The sequence below is a fragment of the Electrophorus electricus genome, chromosome 17 (assembly GCF_013358815.1).
Source record: "Electrophorus electricus isolate fEleEle1 chromosome 17, fEleEle1.pri, whole genome shotgun sequence".
NCBI classification, from domain to species: Eukaryota; Metazoa; Chordata; class Actinopteri; order Gymnotiformes; family Gymnotidae; genus Electrophorus; species Electrophorus electricus.
Genome location: NC_049551.1, coordinates 1,610,791 through 1,630,063, shown reverse-complemented (window position 1 = coordinate 1,630,063; position 19,273 = coordinate 1,610,791). Strand labels below are relative to the sequence as shown.

Here is a 19,273-nt window from a genome sequence, read left to right as displayed (position 1 = left end):
GTCCTCTCGTGAGTCGGCATGCAAGCGTGCAGCTGCACACACCTGCCATGCCTCGAGGTAAGAGACGGGGGACATTTAGGAGCATGTTTTCCAACGCCGCCGATTAAAACGTTCAGAAGGATAAACGCGTGATGTTTTCTTTTACTCAGCAGGAAAACGGAACGTGCTCGGGAGTCACGTTTGACTTTGTTTCAGGTGAGCGCTCGAGTTAAACGGTTCTACTTTTCCATCTTCTCTTTAACAACAAAAACATCAGTCTGCTGATAAACGCCTGCAAAATCTAATCTAATCCTAAATCTACTCTGATCTAAAATGTAATGTAACCCTTTTAGAACAGCCTTCAGATACGATACAGTAGTAACTCGTGTAAAATGCTCGTGTAATTTTACTCGTGTAAAATTTGATGTTTTTACACGTTGCCGACTGAGTTATTACTTTGTGGTTGTGTCCCAGCGTCATGGACAGACTCGTGCGAAGTGCTCAAGATGGAGCCCATGCCAAGTCATCTGGACAGCGCGGTGGAGTTGAACAGACAGGTGAGAGAGAGAGAACAGTCGAGTTGAACAGACAGGTGAGAGAGAGAGAGAACAGTCGAGTTGAACAGACAGGTGAGAGAGAGAGAGAACAGTCGAGTTGAACAGACAGGTGAGAGAGAGAGAGAACAGTCGAGTTGAACAGACAGGTGAGAGAGAGAGAGAACAGTCGAGTTCAACAGACAGGTGAGAGAGAGAGAGAAGTCGAGTTGAACAGACAGGTGAGAAAGAGAGAGAACAGTCGAGTTGAACAGACAGGTGAGAGAGAGAACAGTCGAGTTGAACAGACAGGTGAGAGAGAACAGTCGAGTTGGACAGACAGGTGAGACAGAGAGAACAGTCGAGTTGGACAGACAGGTGAGAGAGAGAGAGAACAGTCGAGTTGGACAGACAGGTGAGAGAGAGAGAGAACAGTCGAGTTGAACAGACAGGTGAGAGAGAACAGTCGAGTTGAACAGACAGGTGAGAGAGAGAGAGAACAGTCGAGTTGAACAGACAGGTGAGAGAGAGAGAGAACAGTCGAGTTGAACAGACAGGTGTGAGAGAGAGAGAACAGTCGAGTTGAACAGACAGGTGTGAGAGAGAGAGAACAGTCGAGTTGAACAGACAGGTGTGAGAGAGAGAGAACAGTCGAGTTGAACAGACAGGTGTGAGAGAGAGAGAACAGTCGAGTTGAACAGACAGGTGAGAGAGAGAGAACAGTCGAGTTGAACAGACAGGTGAGAGAGAGAGAACAGTCGAGTTGAACAGACAGGTGAGAGAGAGAGAACAGTCGAGTTGAACAGACAGGTGAGAGAGAGAGAACAGTCGAGTTGAACAGACAGGTGAGAGAGAGAGAACAGTCGAGTTGAACAGACAGGTGAGAGAGAGAGAGAACAGTCGAGTTGAACAGACAGGTGAGAGAGAGAGAGAACAGTCGAGTTGAACAGACAGGTGAGAGAGAGAGAGAACAGTCGAGTTGAACAGACAGGTGAGAGAGAGAGAGAACAGTCGAGTTGAACAGACAGGTGAGAGAGAGAGAACAGTCGAGTTGAACAGACAGGTGAGAGAGAGAGAACAGTCGAGTTGGACAGACAGGTGAGAGAGAGAGAGAGAGAACGGTCGAGTTTGACAGACAGGTGAGAGAGAGGGGGATACAGAGAAGGAGCATGAGAGAGAGGGAGAACTCGAATAAACCTTTATGTCAGTAATTCTCAGTGAAGTAATTCTCAGTGAAGTCCAGTGGCGACCCCCTGTGCTGGCAAATGGAGAGGTTTCGTTCTCTGTTCCTGATTCAGCTAATCTGATAATCATATTCATGCATGTGCTGGATCGGTTGTGTTACGTTAACAGAATTAGTATTATAAAATTAGAATCGAGGTGTCAAGGGCAGACGTTGAGACACTGCACACAGTCTCACTTATTACTCTACGGTCATGCAAATCAATGGTAAATGAGTGTTTGTTGGAGGGAAAGACAGCCACAGGATAGCCAGGTTTAATGATCACAGAGACGTGAAACTGCCAAGCTGCTTCATGATGGTTTCCAAGGCTCAGGCTTGTTTGTTCACATGTGCCCACACTGTGTGGGTTCTTGAGAAATAAATAATGTTATATTGTTGTGAGGGTTAGTATCTTCCTCTTTTGTGAGAAACACTTTTTGAGAGCTGACAAACAGCACCAAGTAAACCGAACTGCCAAAAAAAAACAGAAGTGTGAAAGATCACTTATATGCTAATGCTGAATAATGATTTTTTTATATTTCCTCTACCACTTCAATATATTTACTTCTTTTTGTTCACAGTCACATTCTAGGCTTTACCATATTCTACCAGTGCAACCAGATAAATATAGAATTAGGTACATAGATTAGATTTTATCGTATGAGATTAGATAGTATATTATCCAGACAGCACAAGTCTGAGTTGCCTGAGTTCATATTTTTTTGTTGTTGTTGTTTGGAATTTAAGTGCCTCCGCTGTTACAGAATGACTGTCTCTCTGTCCCTGATGTCTGAGGGCCAGAGTGTTACAGAATGACTGTCTCTCTGTCCCTGATGTCTGAGGGCCGGAGTGTTACAGAATGACTGTCTCTCTGTCCCTGATGTCTGAGGGCCGGAGTGTTACAGAATGACTGTCTCTCTGTCCCTGATGTCTGAGGGCCAGAGTGTTACAGAATGATTGTCTCTCTGTCCCTGATGTCTGGGGGCCAGAGTGTTACAGAATGATTGTCTCTCTGTCCCTGATGTCTGGGGGCCAGAGTGTTACAGAATGATTGTCTCTCTGTCCCTGATGTCTGGGGGCCAGAGTGTTACAGAATGATTGTCTCTCTGTCCCTGATGTCTGGGGGCCAGAGTGTTACAGAATGACTGTCTCTCTGTCCCTGATGTCTGGGGGCCAGAGTGTTACAGAATGATTGTCTCTCTGTCCCTGATGTCTGGGGGCCAGAGTGTTACAGAATGACTGTCTCTCTGTCCCTGGTGTCTGAAGGCCAGAGTGAACAATGCTCCCCTGAGTGCAGAGAAAGTCAATAAGAGAATCAGTCTACCTCTTGCCCTCTTCCTGTTCCTACCTCTCTGCTACTTCTCTCTCTTGTTTCATCCCTTTCTTTCTGTCCCTCCCCCTCCCTTCTGCTGTCTTACTCCTCTTTTTCCCTTCTCTCTCCTTCCCCCTCTCCCCCTCTCTCTCTCTCCCCAGCTCCATGCTAGCTTGCAGAGGAAGCAGGAGGAGATCTCAGCCTTAAAGCAGAGGAATGCACAGCTAAAGGAATTGGCGAGACAGACTGAGCATTATAACATTACACTGGATGTAAGTTATACCTCCCAGACAGACTGAGCATTATAACATTACACTGGATGTAAGTTATACCTCCCAGACAGACTGAGCATTATAACATTACACTGGATGTAAGTTATACCTCCCAGACAGACTGAGCATTATAACATTACACTGGATGTAAGTTATACCTCCCAGACAGACTGAGCATTATAACATTACACTGGATATAAGTTATACCTCCCAGACAGACTGAGCATTATAACATTACACTGGATATAAGTTATACCTCCCAGACAGACTGAGCATTATAACATTACACTGGATGCAAGTTATACCTCCCAGACAGACTTCCAACAATGATCATTTTCTCTGTAAGCAATACTTTTTAATTTCATTTTTATTTAATAGTAATTTATGCAAATGAACCCAATCGGACCATCTGAGTTAGTGTGCATTTGCAGCAGGGCCTGTGAATGGCCAACGCACTAGTCAGAATCATAACTCAGTAGTTATCCAAGTTAATGGATCTCTGGAGTACCTGAAATTCTTAGGGGCAATGAGTCCATATTCCTTCCTCTAATATCAACTTCAGCTTTTACAGTTTGTTCTTTTTCTGTCCTCCTGCCAAGACCTCCACAGTGCAGGCACAGGAATCCCGTGTGTGCGCGTCACGCTGTGGGTGTGTGCGTCACCCCGTGGGCGTGCGCGTCACACCCCGGGTGTGCGCGTCACGCCCTGGTTCGGCATGTTCATACAGTCCCAGTGCGTCGGCCACGCCCTGGCGCTGCATGACCCCAGAGCACCCCCTTCTCTCTTCGCTCCCAGCAAACTCGGAGCTGGAGGGCCGGCCACGTGCAGCGTGGTCCAAGCCTCCCAGCATGGAGGACAGGCCGGCGAGAGACAGGGCGAGGAGGCACCACACTCCCTCCCCCAACAGTACAGACAGCTCGTGGGGAGATCCTGGCCAGACCGGTGTGTTCTGCCCACCCGATGCCAAAAGGCTCAAACAGAATGGAGCGGTGCATGAGCTGGACTCTGAACCAGCCCTCTGCCATGCCCAGCCATTTCAGCATGCCCCTCTGCAGTCCAGAGACGAGGGGCCTGACCGTCACCCTCCGCCTCCCGGCACGGACCTGGTGCAGCTGTTCGGCGCGTTCCACGGGCTACAGGTGATGACGACCGCCCTGCCACTCGGCTCTGACCTGAGCGTGGACTGCAGAGGGGAGGAAGGTGTGTGCTTTAAAACCTCCATCAGAGACCACAACACCATCAGGACAATGGTCTTCCCCCACGGCAAGACCTTCACGTCTCACACGCCAGACGGAGGCTGCAGGTTCCTCTGGGTTCCTCTGGGAACCATGTAGTGAACCTCTCTCCATGTACTTTTGATTTAGGTTCATCTGTTTGTGGGCGTAGGCCTGACCCTGAAGGTCTCTCAAGCAAAACTTCAGAGTTTAATGTCACGCCAGGTTTCCCAGTACCTGATTCAACTGAGCAGCTAGTCCTGTGGTTCTCCCACAAGCTGACTGGTGTGTTAGGAACTAAACTCAGTACTGTGATGTCTTAAAAACATTAAACTCAGTAGTGCGATGGTCTTCTGAAGCTTCTGGTTTGCCATCTCTGATGAGGCAATACCCCCCTACCCCAGACATGCTCGCCCTGAATGCCAGCCGTATTTACCCGGTAACAGATTTAAAGTGTGAACAGACTCTGACACAATCAGGATTACAGAGAAAATATTGATTTATTGAAGCAAGTTGTGTAAGGCAGTAGTGGCCATGTTTGGAATGTACCATTCTACTGAGGAAACGCCTGCACTGTGTTTTACACAGCAGCTCTTTGTAAACAAGTCGAGACACAAGTCCTCATTTGGGCTTTAACACTATAAATAAGTTATGTTTGTTTTTAATTACATTTGTCGGTCTGATTGTCATATACAAACAGCAAAATAAAAGAAGAGAAAGTAAGCGGTCCGATGGATACAGTTGCATTATCGGTGTAGTGAATGTTGCTGTGTGTTGTTTCTTTGAACCGTGTGACTACATCGTGGTTGGTGTGAGGCAGCTTCCATCAGTGTGGTACCGGCTAGATTACACGGTCCAGGGCCCGCAGCCCTGCTGAGGCAGGTCCGTGTATAGAAAACCTGACCCAAAACACCGTGACGAGCCGTGTTCGGTGAGACTTGTACCGGTGCCAAACTGAGAGAAAAAATACAGCATCAGCTCCTAGGTTCTCTACAAGACAAGAATACAAACAACTCAAGGTTGTTTATTTATGTATTACTTATTCTTTTCATTATTGTTTTGTTATTGTCATTACCTTGTTGCCTGTGAGTCACTATCGAATTACACTGTATCCAGCGTCAGCTACACTTGTATATTCCAAGTCATCTAGCAAGAAAGATGTTGGATGTTGTAGGAAAAAATGTAACCTACCATGCACCAAAAGCCACTTGGCTCAAAGTGCCATGTGGAGAGAAACTGTGGAAATGTGTCATACCTTCTATGTTAGTTGGCAGAGGCAATGGTCCTCTCCTACACCGGAAAATAACAAAGACAAATGTTCAGGTCTCCAAGGTTTCAGGGCACAGAGAAAAAGGGGACCACCCAGGCCACTGTGACAGTGGTGGCTCAGGAGGCCGCCAGTTCAAGTCCCAGCACTGTTTCCACTGTTGGGCCCCTGAGCAAGACCCTTATTAATCAAGTTGTGTTCAATCATATTTGTAAGTTTTTTTTGGATAAAAGTGTCAGCTAAATGCAGTAAAATGTACACTCACCTGCTGAAGGATGGTGGCTGTCGAGTTGGTGCTGTCCTCTGATTGGTGTAGAAGTTCTCGTATAGTATGGGAGCTAGGACCAATCAAAGGAGGGAGGAGGAGTTATTACTGCTGAGGGCTTCCTGTTAGTCTACAGCACACCTTTAAAACCTAAACATATTTAGCGTAGGGCGGATTTATGCAGTAACATAAGCTCAAATCATCTCAAGGTGTTAATTTGGCTCCAATTGTTTAAATTCAGATTTAAACTATACTAAAAAAACAAACAAAAAAAAAACTATTGGTGCATGTGTTCATATGTATATACATGTATGTATTGCTGTTAATGGAATATGTATTTAAAGATCCATGTGTGTATTTATGTGTGTCTATTGTATAAATATAGAAATTTGTGTACTTTTGTGTGCATTTCTATGAACGTGTGTACTATATCGTGTGCATTTCTATAAAAGGTGTGTATTGTATAGCGTGCATTTCTATGAACGTGTGTACTATATCGTGTGCATTTCTATAAAAGGTGTGTATTGTATAGCGTGCATTTCTATGAACGTGTGTACTATATCGTGTGCATTTCTATAAAAGGTGTGTATTGTATAGCGTGCATTTCTATGAACGTGTGTACTATATCGTGTGCATTTCTATAAAAGGTGTGTATTGTATAGCGTGCATTTCTATGAACGTGTGTACTATATCGTGTGCATTTCTATAAAAGGTGTGTATTGTATAGCGTGCATTTCTATGAACGTGTGTATCATATCGTGTGCATTTCTATAAAAGGTGTGTATTGTATAGCGTGCATTTCTATGAACGTGTGTATCATATCGTGTGCATTTCTATAAAAGGTGTGTATTGTATAGCGTGCATTTCTATGAACGTGTGTATTATATCGTGTGCATTTCTATAAAAGGTGTGTATTGTATAGCGTGCATTTCTATGAACGTGTGTATTATATCGTGTGCATTTCTATAAAAGGTGTGTATTGTATAGTGTGCATTTCACCTGGAGGTTTGTCTCCTGTCCTCCTTAGGTTGATGAAGTGCTCAATGTCCTCCTGAATGTCACACTGCTCCAGAGATCTTCGGACTTCCTCATACAGCTGGAGACAAGGTACACACACCAATACACACACACACACACACACACACACACACACACACACACACACACACCACTGCTTCACATTTCATTTAGAGAACTGACACACAAAAGCAACACCTCAGACACTGCTGGGAGACGACTAGCACAGCAAGGGTAGCAGATCAGTGTAAACGTCTCTGTTTGGAACGAGATGGCCATGATGCCTCCTATTTAAGAGTAGAGTTACCTCGTCGCTGGTGACGCACTGCTGGGAGAGGTGGTTAAGGTGTGTCCAGACGATGTTCCTCAAAGTACTGATTCTCTCCACTTCCTGCTTCTCCAGAAACTGAACAAACACCACAACAACACACAAAACACTGACATGGCTGTCCAGAGGACCCCGCACTCACCCCACACCTCCCTCGTTTTGCTGGGTAATTAACCCACATTCCTACACTGCGTCAGGGTCCCACTAGCGCTTGGTCATACGCCAGACATAAGCAACCAGGCTCTTATAACTGACACCAAATTATTTTTGTCAAAACATAAAATAATACACTTTAGTTTTGTTATATTTTTGGTATTTCACATATCTAAGATAGGCTGTGCAAAGAATTAGAGGATTAATTACAATTCTGCCATTGTGATTTTGGTAATTTGTTAAAATAGATGATGTGGGTGAGGAAGAGTGTGTCATGGCATGTTTATTAATAAAGTGTTAATATAGTGTCATTAGGGCGTGTGTGTGTTCATCATGGAATCCTCCATATCTGACCCACATGATTCAAGAGGACCAAAACAGGAAGTGAAAGAATAAACACAGACTAAATGAATTCAACCAATGAAGTACTTGATTTGAGTTTTTCTTTGAGTTTAAAGAAAAATATTATTTGCATAAACCCTTTGAATCAAGCTAACTATGATCATTCACCAAGTATTTTTTGAGTGTATTTGTTGTGTGATGCTGACAGACTAGTGTGAGGTTTTTTTGTTGTTGTTGTTTTTTGTTTTTCGAAGACTTGAGTGTATTTTTGAATGTGATGCTGAGTGACCAAAGTGCGACTTTTTCACCTGGCACGTGTGGATGTGCTCTTTCAGCCAGTCCTGACGAATCTTTGCGAGCACACACACGCTCTGGTTGTACATCCTGTCTGGAGTTCAATTGAACCAATCCCACAGTGACATGTTAACTATGGGTGGGGTACAGTAATTTACACAGTCTGTTTTTAAATAGATTTCTGAAGGCATGTCTATCATCAGAGCTTACCTGCTTCCTCTGCTGACTGCTTGGCTTGCTGTGATTTGGCATACAGCTGGAGGAAAGAGAAAGAGAGAGAGAGAGAGAGGATGGGAGAGAGAGAGAGAGAGAGAGAGAGAGGATGGGAGGGAGAGAGAGAGAGGATGGGAGGGAGAGAGAGAGAGAGGGAGGGAGAGAGAGAGAGGATGGGAGAGAGAAAGGATGGGAGAGAGAGGGAGAGAGAGAGAGGATGGGAGAGAGAAAGAGGATGGGAGAGAGAGGGAGAGAGAGAGAGAGGATGGGAGAGGGAGAGAGAGAGAGAGAAAGGATGGGAGAGAAAGAGGATGGGAGAGAGGATGGGAGAGAGAGAGAGAGGGAGGGAGAGAGAGAAAGAGGATGGGAGAGAGGATGGGAGAGAGAGAGAGAGAGGATGAGAGAGAGAGAGAGAGAGGGAGGGAGAGAGAGAAAGAGGATGGGAGAGAGGATGGGAGAGAGAGAGAGAGAGGATGAGAGAGAGAGAGAGAGAGGGAGGGAGAGAGAGAAAGAGGATGGGAGAGAGGATGGGAGAGAGAGAGAGAGGATGGGAGAGAGAGAGAGAGAGAGAGAGAGAGAGAGAGAGGGAGGGAGGGAGAGAGAGAGAGAGGATGGGAGAGAGAGAGAGAGGATGGGAGAGAGAGAGAGAGAGAGAGGGAGGGAGGGAGAGAGAGAGGATGGGAGAGAGAGAGAGGATGGGAGAGAGAGAGAGAGGATGGGAGAGAGAGAAAGAGGATGGGAGAGAGAGAGGGAGAAAGAGAGAGAGAAAGGATGGGAGAGAGAGGGAGGGAGGGAGGGAGGGTGTTTGTGCATGACTTCACTGCATGTGTATTTGTGTCAGGTCTCCACATGTAAAACACTTTAATCTCCTCCTTCACTGCTACTTTAGGAGTCTAAATCCAGTTTTACTTCTGAGGGCTAATTAAAATGAGACTTTAACGGCCACGGCGGTGCTGTGCACTCATTTAGACCTACAGACTCTGTGTTAATTCTATCCCTCCCATTAAAAACACTCAATTGTAGCCCAGAAAAAACACATCTGCCCACTCTGAAACCTCAGAGTGACAAAAGTGAGAAAAACAAGCAGGCTTGAGCATAAGGGGAGGCACAGCTCACCTCTGTGATGCTAACACATGACCTGAGAATCATCATTTCCTGTCGCCCCGAGGGAGGGTTTACACTACACACGGAACAGCAGCAAACCACAATGTACCCAGCAGTGCATATTAAGATATGAGTCTGCCACCTTGCCTAGTCACCACTGGCATGCAAGGTGAACATTTTGCACCAGAGTAGAACATAAAAGAAGCTTCCGGAAACAAAAACAAGTCACCTAGATGGAGGGATTTCAACCCCAGTCCTGGGGCCTACCGCCCTGCACGGCCTCTGGCTCAACATGCCATGTCTGTGTTGAAAAAGGGCTTCATGGGAACACAGATCATGTGCGCTAGATTTGCATAAACCTGAAACAGTGTAGCAGGAGCGTGTGAACTAGAGCCGCAACCCTCCAACCACTCGGTTCTGAAACGGTCTGAGGAGGGAGAGTGAGTCCCCTAGAAGCAGGATGGCCTACCTTCTCCTGCTGTTTGGTGTTGCTGGTGGTGGCACTGCGATTCAAGGTTTGTTCTGCCTCTTCTTTGTCACGACACTTCTGCTCGTAGGTCCTCTTGGACTACGTCCCCAAGTGAGAAGAAGCAATGGTGTTTGTTTTAAAACCTAGACCAGATATAATCTAGAGCAAATGCCTATAGTTCCTTACTGCATATCAACTTTTTTTTGACCCCTTACAATCTGTAGAGCTGCCAGTGAGTCTGGACACTGGTTCCTCCGTCTTAACTACACAGCTCACATTCACAGTTACTGAAGAGTTCAGATCTAACTAAAGCTGCAGTTGAAGAGGCTGAAGCAAATGATAAAGAAAAACTGAAGAGATATAAACAAGCAAGATGTTTGATAACTACACACGCACGCACACAGGAAGCCCAAGTGAATTGTCAACATAAGTTCAATGTTTTTGTGGCGGTAGCACAAAAGTACAATTGTTCCTCTTGGGTGAATCAGTGGACATGTGGACCAGTCGCACGCGCACGTCCACGCTGAACGAACACATCCTGACCTTCCTTTCAGAAACGCTGCTCTAAGGTTACAGTGAGTGACGTCTCGTGTTACTTTGTAATGAGCTGCTCACATTCAGTTCCCTGCATCCCACCTCTGCACTTCTGCTCAGGACAGTCCGTTACCATGTCAACCCTTTTGTTTCGTCTCTGCACTCACTGGACATGCAGTGAAACAATGAGTTTGACATTAATGAGAATTGAATATTACTATTGAGTATATTATTGAGAATATTGAATTAACCATTTAGAAACCATACACCTTAGTGAAGTCCAGCTGTTTCAGGGTACAATAAGTAACTGATGATTTCTTTACCACTTACGTATTGCTGCATGTGTATAGCATGTACAAAAACATCTAACAAAAAGTCTAGATTCCAAAATTGATTCCTGATGTGGCATTTTCAACTGGAGGCCTCACAAATCCTCTAAACCCTAAAGACCATACAAATCTAAACACCAGAGAAACCTGCAGAATGAGACATAGAAAAAAGATGAACATCTGCTCACGTTTCCTAACGTCTGCTCACGTATCCTAATGTGTGCTCACGTTTCCTAACGTCTGCTCACGTATGCTAAAAGCCAAGATGAAGACCATGTGTAGAAAGTTCTTCACCGGCCTATTTCACCTGACCCGAAGGATGGTTGGCACTGACACCAGCAGAAAACCGGCAATGTCTCAATTCCAGCATCGATTCGTGTCAGAGCAGCAGGGCCGACAGCTGCTAATACACACAAAGGTAGCCCAGTTCTACACATGATGGTTTTATTTAAGATTACTTCAATTTGTCAAATTACAGTGCAGCTCAGCACCAAGGTGACAGAGAGGTTGCTGCAGTCTGACGTTAGAACAGCACTGCCTCTTCCACAGGAAATAATGATGATATGAAATGTGGAACTACCTGATATAGCAAAGTTCTTTATTCTGCACCCGTCTTATTTCCCCGGGCAGTCTCTAAATGACCGCTTTATCAGTGTTAGTGTTGGCGTTAGTGTTAGAGTACTCCAGAGATGCACAGAACAGGCTCACATGCATTTTACAGTCAAACGTAGGCTGTAATTCACCACTGCTAGTCCACTACAGACAGTCCTGGAGTCCTGTACTCTCTGTACGAGGTGTTTTATGACTCTGACCGAAGGGCAGCCATTAGCTGGATGCCTTTTAAAGCCGATCATGAATGAGGCGCTGGAAACAAGCCAGATCTGTATAGCGAGCAAGACCATGTTACCAGCACTCAGTTAACCTCGAGATACAGAAAACCAGTTAAAAAAGAAGTGATAACTTATCTGGTAATCTATCTGGTAACTTATCTGGTAATCTATTTGGTAACCTATCTGGTAACCTGTTTGGTAACCTATCTGGTAATCTATCTTTTACCTCCATGGTCTTCTTGTACTGCGTTGCCTTCTGCTTCTGCAATGTGTCCATCTGCTGTTCCACCTGCGAAAACAAATGTGCATTTGATCTGGACACGGAGCTGCAGACGGGCAGGTCAGTCCACATGGTTAGTGAAGCGTTTCTTTGCTTTACCTTCTTTCTTGCTTCTTTCTGTTTCTCTCTAAATTCCTCCAACTTCTTGGCTTCATCCCTCATAGTTTGGGCCAGTTGCAGGTGAGACAGACTCACCTGTTCAGTCTCTACACACACACACACACACACACATATATACAGACTCACACAAACACACATACACACACACATACACACAAACACACACACAAACACTCTTTCATCATAAAGGAAATTGACAAAACAATTTGAAACATTATGGTGTTTCACATCCACATCCTCTACTCACGTAGTTTGAAGACATCAAGTGATCGTTTCAGTGTGCTAAAAAGACAAAAAGACATAAAACAATCAACCAAACGCCTGTGACGTTAGTTCAGAATGACTATGAATCATTCCACATGCCTTCACTAGAGGGGAAACTCACACGAGATAAGAGATCTGAACCCAACACAGTCTGTGACATGTGACCAGTCACTAAAAGCCCAACAGAAACTGCCCGTGAGAAGGGAAAGTCAATTGCACTTAGCCTTCAGAGCTAATCAGAGCTATTAAAGTGTCATCCAGGCCATCTCAACTGCATAAGGAACACAGAACTGCATCCATATCCATACTGCACGTACAGGAATGACACAGCAAAATACAAATGACGGAGGATAATGGATATTGCACACAAGGAACAGTGACCACAGTGACAAACCTCTGGAATCCAAACATACTGGCACATTCACGCTAATTAACCAACATCAGGAACAAACATATGCACACACAAACACACACAAAGACACACTGGCCTTCAAAAACACTCAGAAGCTGTAATGTTATGCATTGACAATATGTGTGCGCGTCTGCCTGTGTGGCCAGGTGTGTGCGCGTCTGCCTGTGTGGCCAGGTGTGTGCGCGTCTGCCTGTGTGGCCAGGTGTGTGCGCGTCTGCCTGTGTGGCCAGGTGTGTGCGCGTCTGCCTGTGTGGCCAGGTGTGTGCGCGTCTGCCTGTGTGGCCAGGTGTGTGCGCGTCTGCCTGTGTGGCCAGGTGTGTGCGCGTCTGCCTGTGTGGCCAGGTGTGTGCGTGTCTGTGCTCTTCCCTTAAGGCTCTTACTTCATCTCATTCTGGCCGCAAACCTTCTTGGACAGTCCCAGCAGCTCCTTGGCATACTTCTCCTCAATCGCAGCTCTGAAACAAACAAACCATCAAACAAACAAACAAACACAAAGAGTTTTTGCACCTGAGTCACAACAGAGGCTCCCAATCCAGTCCATACGTTGCCATTCTCCATCTAGGACAGGATTAAATAAAGCAGTGCCAGTTACCTGGAACAGGTGTACTGTGAGCTGAAACAGTATGAACCCTCACTGCAGTCATTTGACTGTACAAACTCTCTCCTCACACTATTTCCTAGATGAAGGGGAAATGAGGAAAATAAAGCTATTTAAAGTTAGACACAGTGTGCAGCTACTTCTGCAGGCCGGAGAGGAGGATGATGCCACACCTGAGATTAGGTCGCTTCCAAAAAAACCCAAAAACCGCTTCTGACCTCATTACTTACAACAGGTCTTTCACTTTTTCAGTACGTAGTTGTGGTCAGATCAGGTGCAAGTTTCATCAAATTCAATTACATATGATCTCAGGATGATGCTATGAAGAGGGAGGTTCTGTGTCCGTCTCCCGGTTCGACACACGGGTCCGCTCCACTTACAAAAACTGTATCTGCTGCCTGATGACCCAGCAAAACACTACTGATGAAAAGATGAGCTATGGAGAAGTGAACTTTCTAATCTTCAGCAAACAAAGTGCTGAGAGATTGGTTTCAGCAGTGTAACCGAGAAGAGGTTTACGCCTTGCTTCTGTGGTGAAGCAGACGTTTAAGAGCTGGTGTGAAAAACACAAGCAAAGAAAATTAATCTGCATAAAATGATCCTGTAACTGTAACTGCACTAAAACCTGAGACCATGTCAAAAAGAATCGGTAATACACTCAGTTAGGATCAAAATCAACCAACAGCCAAATTTAAACACAAAGGCTCTGAAGTGCATTATGCAATATGATATATGCAAGGATTGTTTCCTCCAAAAGGTACTGCCTCTTGAAAGAGCAAAAGAAACCATGTCATTACTGCATTCTGAAATAGGGCAACAAACCCCTCAAAAAATGGATATGCACTTAGGAGATGAGAACAGGGCAAACACATGAGAGATGATGGATTACTTAGAAACGCCTAGCCCTTAATTCGCACACTACTGCTGCAGCTGTGGAACTATGAGGTTCTGGTGCACCCATTACACCGGTCCATCAACGCCATTCGGAAACGCACTTGACTGGTCGACTGGTTAATTAAATAACTGATCAATTTTCCGACTAATGGAGTGGTTGACCGACAAACTGTGTATGGAGACCCCAGCCCCAGGAGGTTAGGTTCTCACCTGGCTTTGATAAAATCCTCGATCTCTTTGCATGTCTTCTTACCGTCGTTGAGATGTTGGATAACGGCGTCGTAGCCCGCCGTGCTGTTGAGATCGCCGCTCTGTAAACGTTACATTAGAGAACCGCGGACGTTAATGGTACAAACGGAGGACAGTACGGTTCCTCTGAAAACTGAGTCAGCAATTCATATTTCTGTACAACAGCATATAATGTCATACTTTTCCACTATTATCTTACACCATTTAATACAGTGTAAAAAAAACAAACATTTGTCCAGGCAAGTAAAATGACTTCAGCCCCACCAAAACCACCAACGGAGCACAACTTCCCAGTCCGCTACGGAATCACATTCATTTCTTACTCCGACGTGTAGCTTCAACTATAATTTTCCGCCCAATCTGCTCATTTGTCTAAAAGACCCAGACACATAATAATAGTTTCAACCATAAGCAGCAATACGTATCCGTCAAAATAAAAGATTTTAAGATATTTGTAAGTGAATGAAACCCAGTGAATGCTTAGTGTCTTGTCAGATTGATTTCCCGCTAAAATAGTTCTGAATTCTTCGATTTACTTCAATGGAATTTTAGACTTTATTTATTTATATGACTCCATATACTCCAGCCACTCTCATAACGACCCCGTAACCTTCGGGGCTTCTGTTTAACCGCGGCGACATTGCAGGGTTTCGAAATATGGACAAGATTTAAAGTTGCCGTCTTCCAGTGAGGGAGTTCCGACAAACCACTTAATTCACTCGAAAACCTCCCGAACTGTTTGTAAGCAGAGCCGAAGCGTCCATGAGCGCGACACTACCAGGTAGGCTGCGCTTTAACGCATACACGCACTGCGACGCTTTGTGCGCCCACCATAACGCGAAGTCGACCGTTTATATTCTTACCCAAAAGTTATCCTTGAAGTGAAGGTCCCTCATCGCGGAGGTCAGGCAGATGCGGAGCTCCGTGTCGGAGTGCAATAGCGGAACGACTACGGGATCTCAGTCCGTGCGCGTCGTGGGGAGCCGCTGGGTCCTAAACGCGCGGAGAGCTGTCCTTCTCTCTACCGCCACCTAGTGGCCAAACACGCACTACGACGTAAGCGCCGAGGGCATGTATCGAGGATTTAACGATCCACTTAAGCGCCAATGTCTCCTAATTCATTCATAGGAAATGATACGAGTATTTTTTTTTTTCACATCTCCGTCATCTTTATTGAACAAAAAGTCAACCTACTCAAGTTCCCAACTTGTATGTTTCAGTATGTTTCTTTGTTATCAGGAAAAAGAACAAAACAAAAACCAACAACAATAAAAACATACACAATACAACAACTGACCAAATGTGGCAATAAAACCTAATCTAAAATAAACAAAATGCTGATGGACTTTCAGAATGATTAATGTATACAAAATGTGGAATGGGAGTATTTTTTAAGAAAAACAAAGGAGACCAAAAATAAAACCCGCTTGTGAACTTCATGGAGCTGTTATATCCTCCTCACGGCGTCGTCGATGTCGTCGATCTGCTCCTTCAGCTGGTTCCACTGCTCCGGGCTCAGGGAGATTCCTGAGAAGAACATCAGGCAGATGAAGCAACCGTATAATTAAGCATTCAGTGCTTTCACCAGAGCTGTACAGGATCAGGTTAGAAAAAAAAGGTTCTGCCTTTCATTTCTATCACTCAGTCAATTTCACCAATTCATTCTACAGCCTATCTTAAGATACTCAGTAAATACAGGGGATTGAACCAAAATCCTCATAAGGACTTTTACTTTGTAAACTGACTTTTACATCAGCATATCATGGTTTTGTTTTTCCTACTTGAAAGGCCTCAGTGGAAGGTAATGCAAGCCCTGCCCCCTAATCTAAGACCCTCCCCCCAACCTAGAATTATTACCATGTAACATGCACCTTATAATACCAAAACAATGCATACATTTTTATTAATGTGTTTAAAGGCATAAGCATGAAGAATAAGCATGTATCTTAAAGAGGATAACTTGTAAAAGAAACTGGTTTACAGATTAAAATCAAAAATGACTGATCTGATGTAATCCAAGAACACCAATTAGCATTTAATTTCATCACCAAAAAAATACACAAACGTGCAACAGGAAGCTACAACCTCTGGTCTGAGAATCAGTGGTGTTGTGCGGATAAAGAGAAGGACAGAACTCCTCACCTTTCTTTCCTGGTTTCATTTCACCTTCTTGGTCCATCCAGTACTCGCGGATATCAACAAGCACCTTCCCTTTGAAGTCTCTCACGCTCACGTACCTCATCTTTCCTATCTTAGAGAACACACAACATAACCACTCAGCCCACTGTTTCAAACACGTAAACATGTCGTCTTTCTGCTCGCTGTGTGGGGACACCAGACTCCTGACCTGGAACATGTTCTCATTTTTATTGCTGCTGCTCTTGGACGCAGTGGACGTTTTCGAAGACTCTCCGCTCTTCTGCTTCTTTGCTGGCTTTTCTGCCGTGGCCTGCTTCTTCCTCTTGGCCTGTGACGGGGGTACCACAGCATACATTTACCACAAACAAACTCTGACGGACTGTTTCTTCTTGTTGGCTTCTGGAGAGGTTGTCAGAGGTTCATACCTTTGTGTCAGGTTCGCTTTCAGAATCACTGTTGGAGGTCGAGGACAGCACTTCTTTTGACTTGGGCATTCTGAAGATACAGTTTAACAATGCACAATGTGATCAAACACACTTAGGCTTACAAAAGGAAAAAAAAAAAACCTGAGCATTTCAGGAAACTAGAACACATTTACAGCTGTGTGAATGCAGGAAAAAAACTAAACTAACAATAATAATCAATAGTGTATGACTCGTAGAGCTATATCCGGCCATAACTGGATTTTCAGACATGGTGTCATTTTTGGTCACCAGGTGACTCTGCATGAAATTGCGCGGCTACAAACGCATCGCATAGTTTGTGTCCACCAGTACGAGGGTACGAATACACACCTGTTCTGTCTCTACACGTTCAGGCCGTCCGGTTCTAGACAGCTAAGTTCGCTACCTCACTGTACGTTATTATCAGGTGCGGGGGAAGATGGCTTAGAGGAAATGTCAGCTACTACGCCGTTACTACTCCACGAAATCCACCCAGGCCCGAGCACATTCTCCTGAACACACACACACACGCTTCTTTCGTGAATGCAAGAAATACGCGCCACGCGACTATTTGCAACACTTACTTGCAGTTGCAGCAGGTGAAGTCCGAGTTTTTCAGGTCAATCGTGTCGGACAAGAGCTGGATCGATGTGGACCACGAGCTATTTTCTACGAGCTTCCCCGCTGCGCGCGCCACCGAACTCTACAAAGAAACGGCGCCGCGAAGATGCTTGGGCCTTGCCGCGCTGCACTGTGGGAAATGAAGTCTAGTGTGACCCTGGTCTGCGTCGGATGCGTCTCGGTTTTCTAAGTAACAGCAATGGACTGTATTCATGTTCCTGTTATACCATATTTGTAAAGCTCACAGTGACAGAAGTATCAATTACTTCACTTATGAATATATAACTATAACTGACATCAAATCAAATAAGCCTACACTTTATCGTCACGCCGCGAGTCAAAAACGTTAGAGCTTACTCCTTATGTTCCTGCAATACTGTCCCCCCAAATATACACATTAATATACTAGAATGGTGTGCTCTTGCTACACTATGCCCATGCAAACTCCAGTGTGGGCTACAGATAATCTCGGAGCTCAATATTTACTACACCTTACTTACCTTGGAATAATGACTAATTCATCAGTGTTTGGGTAACTGAATTGTCATGGACCGAACTTAACGGTGACTAAATTGGACTGTATGTACGCAGACGGCATCTTCTCTTCGTAATGCGTATAAATATATAATAAAACAGTAATGGAAACATTTAATTCAGTAGAGGATGTACAAGTCTTATCTTCACAACAGCCGCACAGGCTGCAGGACTCCAACCTGACACTTACCTGCTCTGCCACGGCAGCGCTGTAGAGCAGACCTGGACATTGTACGGGCCGCGGGAGATCGTTGGAAAATTTGAAGTCAAAAGTAAATGTGTAACTACGACACCTATTTCACTGTGATAGGCGCACGACATCAAGGACTTTGACAAAATACAACTACACTGCTTTTATTTTGAAGGCAACCGTTTTGTTTTTGTTTTTTAAATTTGCGTCTTCCGCTCAGTGCGCTTATGCACTTTCAACTCAAACGACTCAATAAATGAGTTGGATAGCTGGGAGTTAGCTCTTAGCCAAGGTTAGCCGTTAACCCTTAAATATTTCTTAAAAAAAAGAAAGATTGACAGAGTTTTTAACAAGGAATGGACTTCTAAATATTTATTTACTGAAGTCAAAGGTAAAACCGTGTGCTTAGTTTGTGGAGAGCAGATAGCTGTGTTTAAGGATTACACTTTGAATCGCCATTACGAGACTAAACGCAGAGAAATACAAGAACTTGACGGAGGCTGAGCGGGCACGGGCATCTGAAGATTTGCTAGCGAAACTGCAAAGGCAGCAAGGATTTTTTTACAAAGCTCCACTCATCCAGGGATGGAGCCATCAGGACCAGCTTTGTAATATCACACAAAACTGTAAGAAACAGTAAGCCATTCTCTGATTTCCTCTCCCTTTACATGCCGTGTGGATAATGCACCCAGTGATGTCCAGCTTGAACTCAATTGATCTGCAGTTTGACAATCTACTGGCTGCTGGAGTTTTATTCTTCTCTCAAAGAGGAAAACTTTCCACACATAAGGAGGCATGCTTGGAGGATGTTAGTTCTCTCTGGGTCTACCTATCTATGTGAACAAACATTCT

General features: G+C 44.8%; 3 protein-coding genes across 4 annotated transcripts; 1 reads left to right on the top strand and 2 right to left on the bottom strand.

Annotated features, from left to right (window-relative positions):
• The first annotated feature begins 2 nt into the window (after positions 1 to 2).
• LOC113590377 (multicilin) lies at positions 3 to 4,652 on the top strand. Its single transcript, XM_035535748.1, has 5 exons — positions 3 to 57; positions 150 to 195; positions 454 to 536; positions 3,208 to 3,318; positions 3,918 to 4,652. The coding sequence occupies exons 1-5, from the start codon at positions 19 to 21 to the stop codon at positions 4,650 to 4,652; spliced, it is 1,014 nt and encodes a 337-aa protein (XP_035391641.1). The 5' UTR covers positions 3 to 18.
• Positions 4,653 to 5,013: 361 nt separating this feature from the next.
• On the bottom strand, positions 5,014 to 15,485 carry pstpip2 (proline-serine-threonine phosphatase interacting protein 2). Of its 2 annotated transcripts, none has more exons than XM_027030492.2 (15): positions 15,358 to 15,485; positions 14,456 to 14,556; positions 13,134 to 13,208; positions 12,325 to 12,359; positions 12,057 to 12,163; positions 11,904 to 11,966; positions 9,985 to 10,083; positions 8,409 to 8,454; positions 8,213 to 8,292; positions 7,389 to 7,487; positions 7,064 to 7,160; positions 6,065 to 6,137; positions 5,788 to 5,822; positions 5,608 to 5,678; positions 5,014 to 5,522 (listed from the first exon to the last, which is right to left on the bottom strand). In XM_027030492.2, exons 1-14 carry the CDS (start codon positions 15,388 to 15,390, stop codon positions 5,626 to 5,628), a joined length of 996 nt encoding a protein of 331 aa, XP_026886293.1. In that variant the 5' UTR covers positions 15,391 to 15,485; the 3' UTR covers positions 5,014 to 5,522; positions 5,608 to 5,625. The 2 variants fall into 2 exon arrangements, with proteins under 2 accessions (XP_026886293.1, XP_026886294.1); XM_027030493.2 differs by having other exon boundaries at positions 5,014 to 5,486.
• A 349-nt stretch (positions 15,486 to 15,834) lies between these two features.
• On the bottom strand, positions 15,835 to 17,804 carry sub1a (SUB1 regulator of transcription a). Its single transcript, XM_027030494.2, has 5 exons — positions 17,661 to 17,804; positions 17,059 to 17,128; positions 16,842 to 16,961; positions 16,637 to 16,745; positions 15,835 to 16,021 (listed from the first exon to the last, which is right to left on the bottom strand). Exons 2-5 carry the CDS (start codon positions 17,125 to 17,127, stop codon positions 15,942 to 15,944), a joined length of 378 nt encoding a protein of 125 aa, XP_026886295.1. The 5' UTR covers position 17,128; positions 17,661 to 17,804; the 3' UTR covers positions 15,835 to 15,941.
• Positions 17,805 to 19,273: the final 1,469 nt, after the last annotated feature.